Source organism: Aulonocara sp. 'chitande type north' Nkhata Bay, linkage group LG18, assembly GCF_057382095.1.
Source record: "Aulonocara sp. 'chitande type north' Nkhata Bay isolate Kocher_YH1m ecotype deep benthic linkage group LG18, A_spYH_male_GT1.1, whole genome shotgun sequence".
Taxonomy (NCBI): domain Eukaryota; kingdom Metazoa; phylum Chordata; class Actinopteri; order Cichliformes; family Cichlidae; genus Aulonocara; species Aulonocara sp. 'chitande type north' Nkhata Bay.
In genome coordinates, this window is record NC_141361.1 from 23,803,464 (window position 1) to 23,817,687 (window position 14,224).

Here is a 14,224-nt window from a genome sequence, read left to right on the forward strand (position 1 = left end):
GATTGGCCGAGGTGATTAAGAGTTCAGGGAGGAGGGTTTCAATTTGAGCCAACAAAGCCCTGGCAATAGTTATAAGTTGTGTGTGCATGTGTGTTTGTGTTTGTGCACTTGCGTCTTAAACAAGAAAGCTGAAGCCCTTGAGCCTATCCCAACGTTTCCTCAGTTGTATTTTTAGGAGACTTTCTCTCAGTTGTGTGACGTATCTGTATCATTAGCAAATTAGCAAAGCCCGGTTGTTCTCAACTTCCTAAGCACACCTGCGTCTCACACCCGGCAGAAGTGACAACGAGCAGACTTTGCGAGCAGGGAAATAAGTTGCTCAACAGGAAGTGGCAGCAATCCAGCCACTCCAATCTCTGCCTACAAAGAAATAAACAAAGACATTATAAAGCCCTTTTTATCCCTCAATGACTATTCCCATAAATGCTTTAATCACCCCTCCCCGGGGAATCAGCTTTGTGTATTTGTGTGGGTGGGTATGTGTGACCGTCCTGTGATGTCCGACTGGTCTCCGCTCTGCACAGATGGATCTATTTAGCTGCCAGTCGTGCCTGTTATTTACCAACATTCATTCCTCTCTCTCTCTCGCTTTCTCTCACTGTGTTTCTTCATTTTTTTTCCTCCCTCGGTCTTACGTTTTTGTTCTTTCAGTTGAATCGAGTGCAGCTGATCACAGCGAGTCTCAGCCGCTGCGTTTGTAAAATCGTCGAGCTGTAATACGTCCTTTATGCTGTGTATAATCTCCAACTCTTAACTGCCTGTCAGGGACATTTGTGTCAGCGGACTGTAGCATCTTATATAATCCTCTGCTTCTTCTTATTCTCTTGTTTTCTTCTTCTTCTTTGAATTTCTCTGTCTGTTGAAGTACTGTTAAGGTCAGGATCAAGAGAGAGCTGGTTTTGTTCAAGCTCCAATTCATACACAGTAGAAGAGGCTGTGGAGATTAAAAGCATCTGAGCGCACAGGAGAGCTGGCGAGTGAGCGCAAATGTGTGTGAGAATGTGTGTTTTTATGTGGCTCTGTTTTAGTGCTCAGGACTTCGAGGTGAAATGCGTCAGGCTTTTGCCGGGTTGTTGGGCTGTCACATCAGATTAACCTCAAGAATTCAACCTCAGCTTGGACTTCGCTTGTCTGAAAGTTTCTCTCTGCATTTTTGCTGCTTACTCGGCTCTTTCCTTGCCCGTCTCTTCTTTATTTCTCTGGACTTTTGGGACATGTCAGAGATAATTGGTGTTTACCTTGGTGGGTCGTGGTCTGGGTCCACTGTTGTTTGATTTTGCACAGGTTAGCGTATTTGTGTATACTGTAGTACGGTGGGTAACGAGAACATGTAAGTAACTCTGTGCTCGTCACTCTGGAGCTTAAAGGCTTCAGCCTTAAGATGATGACAGGAGCTCAGAACAAAGATGGTGGTCTCTTCAGTCCTAGCCACAAACTAGAGCCTATCCTGTGTGTGTGTGTGTGTGTGTGTGTGTGTGTGTGTGTGTGTGTGTGTGTGTGTGTGTCAAAGAAAATTGAGTTAGCGTCCTCTTGAATGGATCAGATATCTTGAGACACTGAAACCTTATTTTCCTTTTCTTTAAGGAATAAAAATGTTCTTTTTCTTTGTGTGTCTGTCTGAGAGTGGTATACGCATGTGGGTGCTTGTCTATGTGTGAGTAGATAGAAATGTTTTCCTGCTCATGCGAGAAGTGTTCTCAATTACAGCCGTAGTCAGAAGTGGAAACAGATGGTAGTGGATGATGGGAGACAAAGTAGCTCTGTCCTACCTACTCCTTCTTTCTCTCCTTCTCTGTCTTTCTCTCTCTCTCTCTCTGCACGTCTCACACACACGTCTACCTCTTAAGCGTTAAATCGCCCGTTCACTTCAGGAAAAACATACCCACTTTGCGAACACGTGCAGCATAGACAAAGACAGTCCTTCAGTGATCTTGACACACATCATCACTCATAGTCACCCATACATGAAAACAGAACTTGCAGAGCAGTGTTGCTTTGCACTAAACCACAGTTCATTGAACTTAGACCCAGTTTCCCTGTAACCAGTATTTAAAACTGAGATCCTCTTTGTCCACGCGCTAACGATGAAAGGGAGTGGTGCTGTTGTCAGCCTGGGCCCAGTGCCGCTGAGCGTCACCCTGACTCAGTTTCACGTTCCCTTGCTCTTTGATTTGAAATTTATGTTTTAGTTAAAGAGATTTCCCCTTTAACACAAATACTTCTCAGCAGCCCTCATCACTTCTCTTTTCCTTCCTCCATCCCCTCATCACTCATCCACTTACTCCCCCTTTCACTCTCTCTTCCTTTTTTCTTCCCTCCCTCTTCTTTGCAGCTTCATGCAATCTTTCTCCTTTTACCCTAATTCTTTCTTTGCCCCCAAGCTAAATAATGGAATTATTTTAATATGCAATGTCCCAAATATGCTTGAAAAAGCTAAACTAGCAAATGAAAACATCATTATAAATCATCTCTATTTACCTCCTGTTTCTTATTCTCAGTGGGAGGAGATCAGTGTCATGGATGAGAGGAATACCCCGATGAGGACCTACCAGGTGTGTAACGTCATGGAAGCCAACCAAAACAACTGGCTGAGAACGCGCCACATCAGCCGGGAAGAAGCGCAGCGCGTCCACATTGAGATCAAATTCACCCTAAGAGACTGTAACAGTCTACCCGGGGTCCCTGGTACCTGCAAAGAGGTTTGCATCACACAAGCATAATGCACAAGCAAGCTTCATAAACACATGATCAGCATGTGGGCTTTTCGGTTAGATAACAAATGCCGATGCAGCTGGTGTGTGTGTTTGTGTTTAAGGCCTCCTGTTGCATTTATTCCGCTCGTTTGCCCACTCGTCCTGAGCAAAACATTGAGTGTTGATAGGCTCCGTGGCTTCTGCTGTGTAGCTGTCTGCTCTTTGAAATATTTTTGGTGTGAAGTAAGAAGAAAAAAGAATACATTTCCTTAGTGGTTTTTTTTTTTTTTTTTTTTTTAGATCAATAGCACACGGGTAAGTTATATTTCAAGTTGAGTGGTTTTTTGTTTGCAGTTGTTTGCACTCCCGCAGAATATTCTCTGACTATCCACTGTGCTCGGCAGCTTTTGCAGCATCTTCTTTAACTCCTCAAATGTGTGACTTAGTAGATACATCTTAATTAGACCACTAAGTAGATCATTTACAAATTAGACACATTAAATGCAGTTTATTTATTGCTGTGCTGTGAATTGTATGAATGGAAGCACATTTAAGGCATATTTAAGACCATCGCCTCACCATTCTGTGTGTTTCCTGTTCTTATATGAAGGTTGTTAACATGTGTATTATCAACAGGTCTGTCAAAAGGAGGTGTGTGTAATCTAGTTACTGTAATGTAGTTAAAAAATACAAAATAACTTATTTTTCATCCGTTTCCAGTCAGAATACTAAACACAAACAGGGAAACACAGAAAAATAACACGAAGCAATAGCTGGAGAATAAATCAAAGTTTATTCTACAGGCTTTTTTCGTTCTTTTTATTAATCTTTTTCCCGCCCTCCATTCTCTTATAACACTGCTCTGTTCTGTATACATTTCAATTCGTCTGTCCCTTATATGCCTTTCAGTCTTACTACATCTCCAGAATAAATAATGGGCTTAATGTGACAGTTTAGAGCTGCGCTCTCATGAAGCTGCAGACAGCGTTGCTGACTTTCAATCCAGACAGATGCACTGAGATACGGAGACAAGCTGCTGAAGAGCTGCAGAACAGTGGATGGCTTGTTAAAATTTCACATTGGATGGACCCGCTCATACTTTTTATCTGTCTCGGTTAACTGTGCGTCGTTCTGATGGATGCTGTTTGTTTTTGCAGACATTCAACATGTACTACTATGAGTCCAACAATGCAAACCTGTGGTTTATCAAGGAAAGTCAGTACATCAAAATTGACACTATTGCTGCAGATGAGAGCTTTACACAGGTATGGATACTCGCACAGAGAGAGCATAAGAACACTTTCAATTGCTTTCAGTTTGCTAAAGATTGCATTATCCCATTCACCAAACTCACATGTAAAATATATCTTTTGTTCACAGGTGGACGTTGGCGACCGTGTCATGAAGCTAAACACGGAAGTGCGGACCATCAACAACTTGAGTAAAAAGGGTTTCTACTTGGCCTTCCAGGACCTGGGCGCCTGCATTGCTCTGGTCTCCGTGAGGGTCTTCTACAAGAAATGTCCACTCACTGTGCTAAATTTGGCCCAGTTTCCTGACACAATAACGGGTGGAGAAACGGCACTGGTTGAGGTGCACGGTGTGTGTGTGAACGCCTCTGAGGAGTTTGAGCCTCCCAAGATGTACTGCAGTGCAGACGGCGGATGGCTGGTTCCCATCGGGAGGTGTGTGTGCAAACCAGGCTTCGAAGAGAACAAGGACATGTGCCAACGTGAGTGGGGCTGGGGTCCTCAGGCATGTAGGGGACAGAATGTAAGCGTGCAAGTGTTTGTGCATTTGTGTGGGAGAGACAGACAGAGACAGGACAAATGAGGAAAAAGTGAGGTGCTGACATGTTTTGGTGATTAATTCAATTCAGTTCAATTCAAGTAATTTTTATTTATATAGCAGCAAATCACGACAAAGTTTCCTTAGGGTGCTTTATATTGTAAAGTACAAGACCATACAATAATACAAAGAACACCCCGACACTCAGATGACCTCTATGTGCAAGCGCTTTGGCGACAGAGGGAATGAAAAAAAAACTCCCTTTTAGCAGAAAGACACTTCCAGCTGAACCAGCCTCATGGAGGGGCACCTCTGCCATTGGCTGTGAGTGGAGGAAGACAGGACAAAGACACACTGTGGAAGACAGACAGAGATTAATAATAACTAATGATTAAATGCAGAGAGATGTGTCTGTCTCCCGAATCCAAACTGGGAGCTGTTCCACAGAAGAGGAGCCTGAAAGCTGAAGGCTCTGCCTCCCGTTCTACTTTTAAATACTCTAGGAATAACAAGTAAGCCTGCAGTCTATGAGTGAAGTGCTCTGATGGGGGTGATACGGTACTATGAGGTCTTTAAGATAAGATGGGGCCTGATTATTCAAAACCTTGTAAACAATGAGAATTCTAAATTTAAAAGAGAGTCGATAAAGAAAAGCCAGTTTGGTAGAAATATGCTCTCTTTCTAGTCCCTGTCTGCACTCTCGCTGCACCATTTTGCTGCTACTTTCAGTACCAACTTTTTTGAGACACGCTGCTGCCATCAAATTCAAAATAAGCTCATGTTTTTCCCAAAACACTGAAGTATCTCACTTTCAAAGGTTGTACTGTGAGTAGTTTTAAAAGATTTACAGTTTATTTTATTGTTTTGATTCACATTTTTCACAGTGTCCCCACTTTTTTGGAAGTGGTGTTGTGTATAAAAGTGTGTACATATCTATGTGGCTGCCTCTGCGTGCAGATACACTGTAGTGAATTTTGCAGTGACACAGAGGATGGAATGACAATGACTCTATGTATTTAGGTTAGGGACACACTCTGTGTGAATGTGGTTTTTTTTTAACTGCGTGTGTGTGTGTGTGTGTCATCCCTCCCAGTACAGTGAAAACAGCTTTTGTAGAGGAAAGAGTAGAAGTTGCTTTAAGGCATCTCCTCTTTTGTGTGTGTGTGTGAGTGTGTGTGTCTGACAGAGCTGAACGTCTCATTTTCCCTTCTCAAGTAGAGGCGAGCAGTATGAGTGTGTGTGAGAAACTGCTTATTGATGTGTGTTGTGTTGCAGGAGGGGAGGAAAAGGTATGCCTTAGGAAGCAGATTATTGAGTTGTAAAACTCCCCAGATGGTGTGTGCAGCATGTGTGAGTTTGTGTGTACATACTGTGCATGCATGCGTTTGAGTGAGCAAGCTGTATTAAGCTCATGCTGTCACCTGTCCCTACGGGCTCACTTCCTCGCCGAAAAGAAAATGGAATCGTAGATATTCATCACTGCAGACTTGAAATCGGTGCGCATAATGCAATTTCAGTTGTTTGGGAGAAGCAGCAGCCAAGACGCCCAGAAAACTTGGCAGTTGGGCCTTAGAGACAAGTGAATAAGAACAAGCTGTACTCTGCAGTTTGCAGACTGGTAATGTGCGCAGATTGTGGCAGAACTCGAGCTGCATCTCAATCATGAAACGCAGACTGTTGAGCTACATGCCTGTCTTGTAAACGTACACACTGTAGTTATTTGACAGGTGAGCTAGCTGGCAGATGTTTACACTACGCAGGTCTTTGTCACAGTACTAAAAACTATTTAAAGTCAGTCTGACACAGCAGGGTGCTTGACCTCAGTGATCTCCATGACCTCGTCGGCCAGATTCTTGACTCTTCTCACTCCAGAGAGAATAAATAGAGTAATAAAGGAGCATTTAACAAGCTGGCTTAAACTCTAAAATCTAAACAGTCTAGCTTTTGTGTGCGCACGTATGTGTGTGTGCTGCAGTTGCGTGCAAAGGTAATGATGGAGTCTTATTGACAGTCTGAGGTCACATGTCAGGAATATATATACGGCCCATGTCTAATAGGTTAGGGTCACCAGAGCTGCAGGGAAAACAGGTGTCCACTGCGTTCAACATGGGAAGGAAAGCCAGGTTTCTGTATTCAGTTCATATGTAATAGTTATTCTGGGAACAAAAATAAACAAATAAATAAACATTTTCAATAGATTTTAATTCCTTTGTGGTGAATTGGATCTTCCCTCCCGCAGGGATGTCTGCGCCACCTACTCGGTATTAGGAAAAACATTTTTTGTAGGATCATGGGAAGGATTTGCATAGCAATGAAATTTCCTCATACAGCAGGAGAATTCGCTGTCCCACCAGTGTCAGCCAAACATAATAATGCCAAAAATTCACTCCCTGGAAACCGTCTTTCTTTTGTTTTAAATAACTTTGTGCCTGTGCTGCGTTTGCATGAACATGCTTCTATTTTCATACTATCACCTTACCTTGTCAGAATTCACTTAGCCAGCTAATGCAGCTGCATCCGTAATCAGCCTCATTTTAGCAAGCGGATTCACAAAAGACATGAGAGGACACACAACAAAAAAAAAGTACATCAACTCAGTACGTTGCACTTTAATGTGTTCCTGAGAGAACAACAGCCAGGCTTTTAAAGGGTCCTCTCAGCGCTCTGCATCAGCTCCAAACAAAAGGTTCCTGGCCTGAAACAGTCTGGAGGTCTGGAGGTCTTCCATAGGGAAAACACACTCTGCTAATGCATTTAAATCATCCGCTCACGTTTGCTGTCACACAAAGAGATGAAGAGGTGAGGTTCGGGGGGAGAGCTTCAGGAGGGCATTTTGTAATTGTCATTGTAGCACAAGTGAGCGAGCCATTTAATGGATGTCTTCAATTCTCTCCTTCCTTCTTGTTCCTTTTCTGTGCTTGTTTTTTTTTCTTTTCTACCATTTAGCACCTTTGACATTCACCGTTATCGTCCTGTGTTCTCTGTGAATCTTTTCCTTGTCTTTGGCTTCTCTTTCTCTCTCTCTGTCATTCTTTCCCTCTGCCTTCCTTTCTCTCTGTTTTTCTGTCTTTTCTTTCTCACGGTGCAAAGCGCTAATGGAATCATTACTAGCCCCTCTGTGTTAGACAACCACCAGGCACCTCCAATTACAGCTTTTTTTCACAATTTCTGTCTCTTTCCCCTCCCCTTGTCGATTTTCTAACCTTTTTTGTGATGTCTCCTTCTATTATGGGACTGTTCTCCACCTCTCGTTTTCGACAAGCCACCCATTTTGCTCCCCACCCGCCTCCTCTGCCATTGTCTTCTTTTTTTTTTCCACCTCACCATTTTTCTTTCTGTCTCACTTCTCCTCCTAGCAGCCCTTATCTCCTCTGTCTGCACTTGTTAAACATTTATAGATCATGGGTTCATCTTTCTCGTCTTCCCTTTTCCAACCCAATGCTTCCCGTTCCCTGGAGAGAGTGTGAAACTAAGTGTGTTTAAATGTATGGATATGTGTGTTTTGATCTTGTTAACCGAGGGCACTGTGCTAGATTTAATCCGGCGGGTTGTTTCATGACATATAAGGGGAAATACATTGTCCAGGATAAACAGCACACATATCAACAGACTGTGGAATAGGATACAGTGGTATTCATGAGAAATGTGGTCTTAATTTTGAATAACGTAAGCAAAAACAAACCACGAGGTTGAGATGTAAACAGTCTTCTGTCATCTTGATATATTTTTACTGAGTTATTATAATTAATGCGACAGTGATGATATATGACTCCATGTTCTTCTTATTGCCTGGAAATCTCATTAAAGGACCAAAACAAATTAACGGTAATGCTTTTTGGCTTTTGCTAACTTGCCTGTGGCACTCACTCTTATCCAGTCCTATTAAAGACAGTCATTAAAATCAGGGACAAAGATTTATTTGCTTTACTTTTACAGGTCGAATAATTTCTTCTGAGATTTCCTGGAAGTAAACTGTTTAATTCGGTACCTTCACCTTCTATTTCTGAGAAAGACCAAAGAAACAATACTTTTAGAGGTATCAACCTTTCAAAGGAGTTTCTTTCAAAAGTCCCTGGAACATTTTTTGGTTCATAGACTAAAATATTCTATATTGTGATAACCAATATGATGAATTAAAGTTTATTCTTGATTGTTCATTCTTGAAGATGCTGTCTTATACCCCCTCTATTTATTTTTTTTAATAAGAAACTTATGGGGCTTTTAATATAAAGTTTAAAAACAGAAGGGACCATCTACCAAGAAGGAACTGACTAACCTTTAGTACTGACCTGGATCACCTTCATTAAAAAATTTTGATTCAGGTTCCTGGCTATGGCAGTAGATGCACTCTGGTAATGCCATTAGTTGTGTTTTCAGCCATGCACTAAAAGCAGTGTTACTGCAATGGCCTTTAACTCCTTTGCTCAGTCTCAAGAAATCATATTCATCTGCTTTGTCACTACTGAAGTTGCATAATCACCCTCTCTCTCCTTCTCTCCCTCTGTGTAGCTTTTGCACTACCTTGTCAGTTCAACTCCGTCTCTCTCCACCCCATGCAGAAGCCTCTGTCTGCGTAGCCAAAGCCCCGCTCCTCCACTCCCTCCTCTTTCCTTCTCCTGCTTTCTTTATTCTATGTGCCTTTGTCTCTTGTGCATTCTAGTCCTGCTCGCCCTCTCTGTTTCTGTCTGCCACTGTTTTCTTCTATCCCCTCTATTTTCACTGCATACTCCCTTGCCCTCTCCTGTTGTCTCTGTCTTTCATAGCTAGTAGGGGATGTAGTGAATACTCCTCTCAAACCTTTCCTGCTTTAAGCCCTAGGGGTACATGCTGAAGGGCAGGAGCGTGTGTGGGTGTGTATGTATGTAGCTGTGTCACCTACGTGTGCGCTCGTGTGTTCTGTCCTTCTCTGTGGGTCTGACAGCACCAATTACTGCCTCAGATGTGAAGAGACGGAGGAGACGAATTGAAGGAGGGCAGACACATGTCACCTCAACACAAGTTTTCCTCCCTTCCTCTTCTCTCCTTCTTTCTGAGCTGAAAATAATATGGGTCAGCATCACACGTCTGTCCGTCCACTTGTCTGATAGTCTTTTTTCCCCTTTTTCTTATTCGTTTGCTTTTTTGATGCTGCCATGAAGTAGTTTACAAGAGGAACTTTTCAAAGTAACACCACATTCCTCATACTGATTCCACTCAGCTCTCCTGCTGTTCTTTTCACTTCTCCAATTGGATCGAAACCAAAGCGCGAAATACTGAGGAACGAGACCAATGTGCATCTGATGTGGTGTGAATTATCTGATCGCTTATCACTACAGAGACACTGGGTTGCTACACAGAATATTTTAATAGTTAGACTCATTAATAAAAGAGTATAAACTGTTTAACTTAGCATAAAGACTGAAACTTAATCAAAGTTAATAAAATCCCCTACACGAGCTTCTCAAACTCAACAAATAACTTGTTATATCTCTTAATACACCACTTCAACGTCTAGAGAAGTGAGGTGACAGCCTTTCCCAGGTGTCCTGGGGGTTACAGTGGATGGATGGATGGATGGATTTCTTACAATCATTGCATAAATAAAATAGTGAAACATACAGAGTGTTATGTAGGTGGTTATATGCAAAGATGTTTGTTGTTGGGGCATTTTTGAATGGAGGTAACCATGTTTGGTATCACTGAGGATGCAAAGAGAGCAAAACCGAAATCTTTGCTCGACTGAATCCTACAAACGAAAGCTTTTTTGAAGTGCTTGTAATAAAGACAAATTGTTGTTGATCCAATGACAAATTTGTCCTTTCATACATAGTGTACAAAAGTCAGTCAACGTAGAAATAAAAATCCCCCCGACTCAGGCGTTCAGTGAATCAGACAAATCAGATGTTTGGGGAAACATGGAGATATTCCAAGACTTTTGGACATGCAAAAGTATCAGGAAAATGCATAATGCTCAGAAGCATATTTACAATAGAATTTTACACTTTATATCTCATAAGAGGATTTCAGTCCTCCCTTCATAATGAAAGGTCTAAAGAGGGAGCAGACACAGGGAAAGGCTAATCTTCACACCTATGAAAGAGACTGAGCTTTTGTGTGTGTGCGCATGTGTATGCTGAAAGCTCAGTAGGAAACCTACCTCTTTTTTTTATTCCCTCTACCCTCAACAGCAGAAGAGTGGGTGTGTGTGCATGTGTGAATGGCTAATGTGGACAGTTGAAGCAGTGGGTAAAGCAAGCATTTTATTTTGATCAGATACAGACTTTTGAAGGTCAAGAGCTCCCTACTGTATGTTATGTCTCACACACATGTACACACACAAACACACACCTCTTATTTCATTGCTGTTCTCATGCTGGCAGCTCAGGGAGCTTGAGAGCATGTAGGTGTGGATAGGAAGGTAGTGGGCGGCTAACAGAAGGATTTAGACAGCTAGTCAGAAGATTTTTGTGTGCATACAGTATATGAAGTGTACGTGTGCACGCTGCTGCAGGCACGGGGGCAGCAAGCTACTGAAGTGTTAGGAAGCAGGGTGTTATTACGATCCAGATGTTCTTAAAGGACAAACGGATACATGTGCCAAGTGGAGGCCAGTTTTCTGTCCTTCTACCTGTCTGTGCGAGTGCGTGCCTTTCTGCTGCACTGGCTGTCTGACTTCCCTGTTCATTTATTTGGTTAATGACAGCCACATTTTCCTTCATTACTCCTTTATTCTCCTTTATCTCCTCTCTCTCACATGTCCCTCCTTAACTCCATCCCTTTTCCCCTCTCCCTCTTTCTCATCTCCTCTCTTTTGTGTTTGAATAAATGACATGAAATCACAAAGGCTTAGGCTCTCGCTATATCCTCCATACACACGTAGTCCCCATCTACATACCCACACAACACTGACCCAGATAATGTCTATTCATGCACAGTCGCAAAGCGCTTCGTCTGCGATGGCTGATCACTCGCCACACATAAGACGAGCTGCCAAATGCCACCTTAACACCAAGGTGGCGTTTGTGCCTTTTGAAGCAACAAAACCAGAGGACACAAAGGTGGCTTTGAAGTGACGGGACATTGTATAGCTGAGTCTGGTGCAGTGGGTTGAACCGTGTGAACAAACCCTAAGAGGAAAAGAGAAAAAGCAGGCCAAGGACTGAGAAACTGTTAACGCATGTTTCACGTCCTTATTTAGCACTATTCCCCACAGACGGAAGCAGTGAGAGAGAGAGGAGAGGTATAGAGGGGAGAGTGTGTTTCCTTTGGGTACAGTTCCCATTAATTGGCATCTTCCATATGCCGTTGAGTTCCAGTTAGGGATAAACATGTGCGCACTCATGGGAAAGCTCATAATTTTCACATTTCTATGGTCTTGAATCAGTCTCCAGTTTTCTCAGTTTAAAATCAAAGGCGCCTGCATGTAGCCAGTGGGTTTGTTGAACAGGAAGCACAAGAACAGGAAGGCGGCCATTGACCCTTTCCCCTCATCCCTCCCTCTTTCTCTTTCTAGTTTATGGATTACTTCCAGATGTACGATCAGCCTGTCAGGTTGATAGGTCTGGCACTGCACAGGCCTGGTTGTTCAGCTTCATTGTACAGATGTAGTTCAATTCGCTGCTGCTTTTCTATTTATTACAGCTGTACTATTGTTTCACAGCCAGAAGGTAACATTCACAAAGATTCCAAAGGACTTTTCAGCTGCAGCATTAGACGGAACAAAGAGCAAGAACAAAGCGCATAGTTACATCATTAATTTTCTCTTTGTTATAAATATTGCTTTCCAGACCAGCTGCTGTAGTGGTATAGGTAGAAATTTTCAGCGATGCCTGTTGGCTTGAAGGACGCCTTGTCTAGGTAGTAAAAACTGTTTACTGGAAATGATTTGCCTTTTTCTGGGAAGAGATGCGAGGCAAAGAATTTGCAGACAGAGGTGAATGTCAGTGGTCTGAAAAGGAGAACTCGGTATTTTTTGCCTGCTTGTCAACATTATGAAAAAAATACTTTTTCATGGAGTCTTGGCAAAACTGGATACAAAGACATTACTGTCTTATACCATTTACTGGAGTTTCTAAAAGTCAAATAAGAAGTAGAGCCTTCAGCTATCAGGCCACCCTCCTGAAAGAGACACTTTACTTTTAAGATTAGGCATAAAACTATATTTAGTAATACATTCCTTATCGTGATAGTTAGGGCTGGATCCGGTGACCTGAACATCCCTGCAAAAGGTTTAGGCTGCACTAGAGGTGTGTGTTTATTACTGTGTTTAAACACTCCCTCCCATAGTGTGTCTATTATCCTGTCTCCTTCTGGTCACACCCAACAGCAAATGGGCGTCCGTCCCTGAGTCTGGTCCTTCCACAATCTTTTTTCTGTTAAAATGGAGTTTTTCCTTCCCTCTGTCGCCATGCACTTGCTCATAGGGGGTCATGTGATCATTGGAGTTTCTTTCTAATATTGTAATTTTCTGTGTGACTAAATGAGAACGCTACGTGATAGATCCTCCATAAACCTCTAGAACTTACCTAATAATCACACCTAAATGTTTTTGTCGATATTTTAGCTGATCAAGTTTTGAAAAACTTCAGTATATCGTGTGCACATTGCTTGCTATGCTAAACTTCTAATGGTGTCTGTTTATCTATTTTATTTTCCAAGAGCAACAAGGACAACCCAAGGACACTGTTTCGTTGTACTCGTGAATGTATTATAGGTTATAAAGAATTGTTGTTGAAGAACAAGAGACTAACATCTCCAAACAAACAAACTGCAAACATACAATTTGAGTCTAAATCATTTAAATTAGGCTGAAAATAGCAGCATGAATGGCACAGTCCTCTCCTTATGGCTTCTTGCCACCCAGCTGCATTCCCATGCTAAAAGGACATCATTTAGGTCTACGGGTGTCATTAGCTTTCAAGGCTGCTTCATTTGTTGATCTGGCCGGAGATCTAATTGTTTTGTCGATATTTATTCAGATAAAAAGCTTCTGCAGGACTGAATTGAGCATTTTTTTAAATGTAAAACATGCATTGGTATTTTTCCCGTGACAACCTTGACTTGCTTTACCTTGAGTAAGGGGCATACATATAGTAAGGGGATGTATTTATGGAACACTTTACTCTTAACCAGGCAACTCTTTATCTCTCAGATATAGATTGAAGCACAGACACACAGAGAGAAATAGAGGTATCATAAATAAGCACACACTTAGAAACTAACAATAAAAACTTTTTTGATCCAGTGTGACCTTGAGGAAGGCAGGAAGCTTAAACATTGTTTTTCTGCTGCTTTAGTGTTAGCTCTTTCTAAATCCTAACCATGTTGCGGTCTGCAACTTTGAAAGAGATTGAAACATACAAGTGCAAATTTGTGCTATCTCAATTCGATTTGCTGCGAGTTTGGCTGACAAAGTCATCCACTGCCCACACACAGATTAAAGGCAGTGAAAATATGGCGTCCCACATGACAGGTACATCTGGCAGAGTGTGTTTATGACTGACACAGAGAAACAGCCACAGGGCTCTCCTTTCCTTGCCTGCCTCAGAAAATGAATTATTGAGAGTGATGAACTGAAAATAACGTGGATGAGTAAAGGAGGCTCACTGCCCCTCCTACACACACTCTTCTGGTCACGGGGCCGGCCGATGTGGGCACGTTTACTGCCGTGTGTGTGTGTGTGTGTAATGTTTTAATGAAGATATTTAAGCTGCACGTGGCTACTGAGGCAAAAAGTTGTGTGTTAATAGTAAAAGTTTGTTCTT

At 42.2% G+C, this 14,224-nt stretch overlaps 1 protein-coding gene across 4 annotated transcripts in view; it reads left to right on the forward strand.

The window, feature by feature from the left end:
- Positions 1–14,224, forward strand: part of LOC147308602 (ephrin type-A receptor 3-like) — a 79,705-nt gene that overhangs the window by 17,327 nt on the left and 48,154 nt on the right. For all 4 annotated transcript variants that reach the window (XM_086273235.1, XM_086273236.1, XM_086273238.1 and 1 more), the window contains 3 exons: positions 2,499–2,699; positions 3,851–3,958; positions 4,074–4,425. In XM_086273235.1, coding sequence (XP_086129361.1) covers positions 2,499–2,699; positions 3,851–3,958; positions 4,074–4,425 — 661 coding nt within the window. The remainder of the gene's footprint in view (positions 1–2,498; positions 2,700–3,850; positions 3,959–4,073; positions 4,426–14,224) is intronic.